The 8,166-nt window shown below is 39.2% G+C and overlaps 1 protein-coding gene across 1 annotated transcript in view; it reads right to left on the reverse strand.

Moving 5' to 3' along the window:
* rad23ab (RAD23 homolog A, nucleotide excision repair protein b) overlaps positions 1–7,906 on the reverse strand; it is a 35,834-nt gene extending 27,928 nt beyond the window's left edge. The window contains exon 1 of the mRNA XM_078169081.1: positions 7,689–7,906. Coding sequence (XP_078025207.1) covers positions 7,689–7,757 — 69 coding nt within the window. The 5' untranslated portion in view covers positions 7,758–7,906. The remainder of the gene's footprint in view (positions 1–7,688) is intronic.
* Positions 7,907–8,166: the final 260 nt, after the last annotated feature.

The raw sequence follows: 8,166 nt of genomic DNA on the forward strand, positions 1-8,166 counted from the left end.
TTTCTTTACTGGGTCGCATTGAAAGTATTCGTCTGAATGTTCTGCCCAGGCTTCTTTACTTATTTCAGATGTTACCTAAAGAAATTCCGAAGTCTACTCTAGACTATTGTAATTTGAATTTTAAAAAAATGGAAATTTATTTGGCAAAATAAGCACCTCAGAATTTTAACTGCACAAATGAAGCCTCTGATAGTATGGATTCAGAATGATACACCCGCTGGCTCAATATTGAAAAACATTTAAGTACAGAGTCATTGAAAATCCTACCCTTTCTAGATGCCCGTACACAAGAAATGTCACATTGGACTAAGATTACTCTTAAAATTTGGAATAAAATTAAGTCAGCTTTTGGACTACCAAAGCTAATCTCCTCATTGACAAGTATTGGATCTACGAGGACCTTTACACCTAACAGTATTGATGCTGGCTTTAGAACATGATCAGATCGTGGACTGATTTAGCTGCATCAGTTATTTTACAATGATAATCTTAGGACATTCGAACAGTTGAAAAATGACTGATCTCCCCTGGACAGATTTATTTAGATACTTGCAGCTAAGAACCTTTCTGACAACACACAGTGAGTGGGGTGAACTCATAAAACCCACATCCATAGAAAACTTTCTAAAAGAAATGAGATATTTTTATCTATGAATCTACAGAACACGCTACAGGTAAGGTGGAGGTGGGAGGCAGAGATGAATATGGCCATATCACAGGACACTTGGAAGGAGGTATGCACTGAGGCGCATCTGGTCACAAATTCCAACACATGGAGAGAATTTAAATGGAAAATAATAATTCGATTTTTCAAAAGAAATAGAAATAGTTTCAAAAATTAGTCCAACACATCCCAGTTCATGTTGGAGAAACTGTGGAACATGCACTGCTAACCACATCCGTATATTGTGGCAATGTACGAAGTTAAGTTTATACTGGAGAGAAGTATTTGGTGCCCTTAAGGAGATCTTTCAACAAGAAATTTCACTAGACCCTTCAGCAGTACTACTGGGTGTTATCCCTTAAAGTCTGAAAGTGAGGTATAAGAAATACCTCTTGCATATGTTACTTACAGCAGCCTTAAAGTGTATAACTATCAGATGGCTGAAACCAGACCCTCCCACATATAATACATGGATCCAGAAAGACTGGGACCTCTATCACATGGAACAAATTACATACTCTTTAAGAATTCAAACATCCATCTTTACTAAACGATGGAGTCCTGTCATGCCTTCATTAATAAAGTGAGGTCTATCATCCAGTAGGCCTCTGCCAGGCTTTTTGCTTCTATATCTCCCCTATGCACAAACCATACACATATGTCATTGTCTGTAGTACAAATTTGGCACCCGTACTTTTTTGTGTGATTATAATGTGGAGTGGACAATTAATAATTTTATTTTTTTTCACTTCCTTAAAAAACAACAACAGAAAAAAAAGCAAAAAAAAACCAAAACAAAAACAAAATGTAGCCTATACCTATTTATACTTAAATGTTGCTCTTGCTTAGTCATGGGTTAATATGTTGGAGTGGATATTTGTGTTGTCATCTTGTTTGGTTTATGTTCCAATATTTTCTGAATATAATGTATACAAATGTTACATACAGCTGGGAAAAAAAGGAAAATGTATACATTGTACTGTTGTTGATGAAAACTAAATAAAAACTGAGTTTTTAAAAAAACTGAAACTACTCCAATGTTACACTGTGTCACTTCAAATAAGAAGGTCAGGGGAAGGTCAGACAGTTGTCACTGGAAATGTCATACCAAGTTTACATATGTTGTGGGAATGTGTTAATGTTCGAAGGCTAATGTTCTCCTGACAATAAATGCTGGGACCAAATCCTGTATTAAGCCAGATCTGGCCATTTGTATACAGCACTTTTTTATCTAGAGTATATACAGAAACCCCTGTATACAAACAAGGGTTGGCGACCTTTATTATCAAAAGAGACATTTTTACCAAAATCAATATTTTAAAAAAAATCCATCTGGAGCGGCAAAATATATTTAAACCTGTTAGTGAGGATAACACACCCTATTAAGTCCCAAGTAGCCTAGCAACATTATTTATAGGTCTTACTGAGCATTCATTAATATGTTTCACCACAAGGTGGATACTCTGCAGTGGGCCGTTGAGTGATTATTTGGTATTTGGTTTGGCAAAATTTAGAGGAAAAGGCACTCAGCTGTAGACCAGGGATACTCAACTTGCTTTGCTCAGGGGCCACTTATACAAAATGACAGGAGACCAGGGTCCAGTTTGTAGCATTTCACATATTTCTAGTGTAGGGGCTTCCGTTGGATCCTCCCCTGGCACTTTTTGATAGACAAGGTTTATTTTAATGCTTTTTAAGGCACTCTGGCCCCTTATTCACATTCAAAGTACAAAACAATATCCCAGTGTGAATCAGTTTAATTTAATTGTGAATTAGAAAAGGGTCGAGAGGCAGCCAGGCACCTTATCACAGGCCAGATTTGGCCCAAGGGCCACAAGTTGAGTATCATTGCTTTAGACAAGTGATACTCATTTTTCTTGTTGAAATGTTGAACGTTTTTTCTTGGTGCTGAAGTTACACATTTTTACAACTGGAGAATGCAAGGCCTACAACAATGATGAATGAACATTTAAATAAAAATATACATATTTTTCAGGTCAAAGCCACAGAGAGCCACTGAAGTGGGGCAAAGGAGCTGCAGGTTGCCTACCCCTGGTAAAATGTTAGATTTTGGGGTAGGATAATGGATGATTAACTGTCATGGAAATCTCATATAGCACATGTAAAGACAGAGGAGTCTAAAAGTAGTTATGTTTTGAACAAAGCAATATATGTGTTAGACTGCAAGGCAATGAAAGTTCTGTACTGTTCACTTATTTTACCATTCTTTAGTTATTGCGTGGAAGTATGGGCCAGCACATACAAGAGTAACATGAAGCCATTGTTCTATTACAGAAAAGAGCAGTAAGAATTATTCATTAAATGAATCTAAGACAACATACCAACAGACTGTTTATTAAGTCAGGGTTATTGAAAGTTAGTTGAGTTGCATACATTATTGGTTATATATAGGGCAAAAAAGCAGAGTGTTACCAGAACATTTACAGAAGTTTCAAAGGATGAGGAGCATACAAGAAAATTTCACTTTAAGCACCAGTTTGCACGGACTACATTAAAGCAGATGGGTACTTCAGTGGTTGGCGTCAAACTGTGGAATTCTCTACAGAATGATTCAAAGGGTTGTATAAACATCTTTCAGTTCAAGAAAATGTACAAAGAAAGAATAACTAGACATATATGAAGCTGTCAGGTAATCTGTCCCTTATTGAAGGCGACTTACTGTGTATGGTTTGATTCTTATTTATTTTATTTTTCTTCCTAAGTTACTGTAAGTATTAGTTAAGTAACTGTTATTGACAGACCATCTGTTTCTTTTGTTTATTTATGTTCTGAGAATGGGGCAGGCAAAATAAGATTTTTCTTCCCTGTGTGTATCCATTTGTATTTAGCTGCCTGACGCAAATAGACTAAACTTGTATTTTCACTTTCTATGCATTTCTTTTCATTTGGAATTTGTTTGTAATGTTTCCTTCGTTGTTTGTATGTGACTATGGATGACTGTGACTGTGTAAACAGCCAACTCTAAAGAAATACATTTAACAAACTCAACTGGAGAAATATCTCAGGGTTAAATGAGTAAATATTCCTGCTCTTTCCGACACAAAAGCTGCCACAGTTTGGAGGAAAAAAGGATATGTAGAACATTTTAAGTGAAGTCATGGGGTGAGTTTGTGTTTTAGATCAGATGACATTCAGCTTTACTGTCACTGCAATGACTAAGTACCAATACAAGGAATTACAGTTCAGCATTTAATCAGAGAGTGCAAGCAGATAAACTAATGTTAAGTATGAACAAGAGACCAAAGCAGCAGTGACAGAAAGAGAGGATGTTAAAATACATGGATGTTTCACTTTGACGAGCAGTTTTTGGTCATGACAGAGCTGCGTTGACCCTCTTGACAGCCGCCAGGCCACCAGCGATCCGAGCCAACTTCCTGTCTTTAAAGGCCCTGAAACACCAAGCCGACAGTCGGCCATCCACCAAAGTCGGGCCGTCGATGAGCGTCTGTCGGCCTAGTATTTGCGGCATCTTACTTGTCTAAAGCACTGCTTTTTCCGGCGCTTTTGCTGGAAGCCGGAAAACGGCGCTTTTAACGCGACAAAGTGTCATAAAACGTTTTTTTTACGGTGTTGTAGAAAGGCACAGTAGACGCCGCTTTTTACGCCGTAATAACTGTCCGAAGAACGCCGTTATTTACACCGTTCTTCCAGATGATAATGAGCCCTGCCCTCTGTTAACACAACTATTAAGTTCAATGTTTCTGAAACCAATCAGCGGAGAGCACAACGAGACCAAAACAATGGATCCACGAGACTTGGCTGCTGTGTTGCTCTTTTGTATTACTAGAGGAAATTAGGCCTACTAAAATTCAAAGGATTAATTACTGACCTGCATGAAAGTATAATCACTGTGGCTGGATACGCTGTGCTCAGAATATATTGGTATATAAAATAAATAAACAAAACCTTAATCGTCATATTGTACATTTAACTGTAAACCAACCAGAGCACTAGCCTACCTCTGTGAGAGACTCGGGCTTGCTCAATAGATAACTGTGTGTATCAGCGTCATAAGTTTTCCCCCTTTGCAGCACATTTAAAAGTGGTTTGCCTCTAGCTCTGTGTCAAATAATGTCTACAATATTTTTCAAAATGTATTAAGTCCAAATGTATTACTCGTCATACAATTTCCATTTATTAGTCTTGCTTTTTGCTGTGTTTTTATGTCATAATTATCTGAACAATCTCTAGCTAAAACATTTATTTTGAGATGCTACTCGTTACAGTTACTCCCATGTTCAAAAACTTATGACGCTGATACACACAGTTATCTATTGAGCAAGCCCAAGTCTCTCACAGAGGTAGCGCTCTGGTTGGTTCACGGTTAAATGTACAATACGATGATTAAGGTTTTGTTTATTTATTTTATATACCGATATATTCTGAGCACAGCGTATCCAGCCATGGTGATTATATTTTCATGCAGATCAGTAATTAATCCTTTGAATTTTAGTAATTTCCTCTAGCAATACAAAAGAGCAACACAGCAGCCAAGTCTCGTGGATCCATTGTTTTGGTCTCGTTGTGCTCTCCGCTGACTGGTTTCAGAAACATTGAACTTATTAGTGGTGTTAAACAGAGGGCAGGGGTCATTATCATAATCTGGAAGAACGCCGTAAATAACAGCGTTCTTCGGACAGTTATTACGGCGTTAAAAGCGTCGTTTTAAGACTCCCAGCAAAAGCGCCGGAAAAAGTGGCGTTTTAGACAAGTAAGATGCCATTTTTTGTGGCGTTTAAATTAAAAACAGCCCTAAAAAGCGGCGTCTTAAGACAGGTAGCGTTGAAATAGTGGCAATATATGGCACTTTGGGCTTTCCATACTGCTCGGCATGTATTTTTCACATCGCGGGGATTTTTCATGAACATTTTTACAGGAAACTACAACGCGGAAGTGCGCTCGACTATGAAAGACCGAATGACTGGACATTCCTCGCGGAGTCCGCTCCGCTTATAGTACCCCAAGTCTGTGAGCAACTTGAGGAGGAAGCACTGGTTAGCCCCGGTTTCACAACAGGCAGATTCACTGCTACAGGGGCGAGGAAATAAAACCTGAACAGCCAATCAGAGTGATCTCTCTCTCACCGACAAGCTCCGCCGCCGATTCAACATGCTCAATCGGCCGAAAAACTGCCGACGCCAAAGTGCCGACGATGCGGGACACACGCAAAAACTAGGCCGACAGACGCTCACCACAGTGTGGTGTGTCAGGGCCTTAAGATATCTGAATGAAAACAGATCCTGTGGGTACCAACAAGTCTCCCTTCAACAGACATGCCCACTTCATGCTAGTCCCATGCAGTTTTTTAGCATGCAGTATAAATGTGTAATTATTGCCTATTGTAGTTGAATGTTAGTGCGTACTGGTCTTGGAAATACATAAATTGAGTCTTACTGGAAAGTTAAGACTCTTTATGATTCAATGAGCTCAATATTATTCATGTGTGTTGATGTCAGCCTCCATAGTAACCATTTGACTGTAGTGAGACCATTTCTTTAAAATGGACATGACTGTATAAAATGGCCTTTAGTGACCTCTAGGATAATTACAGCCCCATGAAACTTTACAACCACAAACTAGAGACCTGGAGCATTCAGAGGATGGATGGGCTCTCATAGGTTTATTGACTATAAGGGGGGTTCTCAGCAGTTTCCAGAAAAGAAATGCTCACTATCCAATTGCCAAGAAAATGTAATTCTTACAGAAATCTCTAAATGTGACAAGGCTTTGATACGAAATCACAGCATGGATTTTTCTATTGTGTTCCTCAAGGTCTTAGTGTATTAATGTGGCACTTTGGTGGGACTTTTGACCATCTTTATCAATTCTTATCATATTATCCCAAACATTGTTGCATAACTTATGAGACATAATTGAGCATGAGAATGGTCATCATATACTTCCATCATATCTTCCATCACGTTCTAAGCCTGTATAGATTCTAAACTTTCAAATTTTTAATACACGTCTAACCAAAACACGTTTCTTCAGAAAATTTGACACAAAATGTTGAGCTGCACCTCAAATTAATGCTCACGTTCCCTGCTTTCAGTTGATGAACACCACCTCTATGTCATATTCTGCTGATCTGCTATCTCCCCCTAAAGATCCCCTGTCCTCCCTGAAAAAAAGACAAAAATGGGTCTGTGTGTGTTAAAGTAATATTTTCAGTTTCGTTTTTCTTTAGCAAAAAAATAAAAATGTAATCCTCATAACTAACAGCAGTTTAACGCTCCTTACTTTGGTGTGTAGCTCCAATGACTGTTCTAGTCACCGTAATTCACGTGATAACATTTCACAGGAAACATGTTTAGTTCAACAATAAGTCCTCCATGTTACTTAATCTGTGATCAGAAAATTCAGAAAAGCTTTATTATTTTCTCTGAGAAAGATTTACTAACCAGCCGTCCTTACTACATGAACAGACGCGAGGTTTAAAATATTGCATCGTCATTCATGGTGAGACACTGAAACAAGTCAAACACTAACAGGTTCAAACAAAGTACAACTACACTTCCGGTCGGTGTTTTCAATATAATCCCTCCATACCGCTCACCAGTCTCCTGACGTCAGTAAGTACAGACTGTACACTTCACTGTATTATTTAGCGAATTTATTACTTTTACGGGGCGTGTGGTTGCTTAGATAAAGTGACTGTACCGGTTATTCAATTAAAATTTTGCGCTTTTACTTTGAAGGCTAACTTGCTCAGGTCCAATCACAGATGAGCTAACGCTAGCTACCTTAACGTTACCTCACATGAACTCAGTCACCATAAGACCCTGCCGAATTGCTTGTTTGTATGGCCGCATATTTAGCACATTGACGTAACGTTACTTTTTAAATAAGCAGAATAACTCTGTCCTTGAGATAACGGAGCAGCCTCTACCGGGGATAGCTTTATATTAACCTGAGCTAACATTCCCGTATGCTACAGTGTGTATGCCAGCCTTCCCGGTCCGGCCTGACCGTGTTTACTTCAGCCCCATTAACTTCTACTCACCGTCAGTTCTGGATCTATCTCTATTTTGAACGTCTGCTGTTGGAGGGTCTTCAGTGTTATCGTCAGCATGATTCCTCGTGGTGTCAGAGGCAGCTGAATCAGTGTCCTCACGGTAATTCGTGTAGCCGCGGTTTTCCGCACAGTATCTATTAATGTGGGTCTGGCTAAATGTATGTGTGACTCAGCTGTCTGAGTGCAGCGGAGGGAGCAGGCTCAGGCTGAACACAGGCGCCATCTACTGCTGGAGCCAAGGCACAACACGCTGCTGCCTTCAGGAGCTGTCGGAAATATCCCGACTCCGTCAGCACAGATAAATTGGCTCATTTTGAGCTCTTCATGTATGGGTTTATCTGACCCTGGCCATTTTCTTTGTATAGTGCAACTGGATTCCTTAGGTCATCTACTTTCATGATACCAGTATCATCACTCTAGCATTAAACTCAGCCATCTGAAGCCTCTGAAAGACAGGCGGCGAAAA

Source organism: Epinephelus lanceolatus, chromosome 6 (genome assembly GCF_041903045.1).
Source record: "Epinephelus lanceolatus isolate andai-2023 chromosome 6, ASM4190304v1, whole genome shotgun sequence".
Taxonomy (NCBI): domain Eukaryota; kingdom Metazoa; phylum Chordata; class Actinopteri; order Perciformes; family Serranidae; genus Epinephelus; species Epinephelus lanceolatus.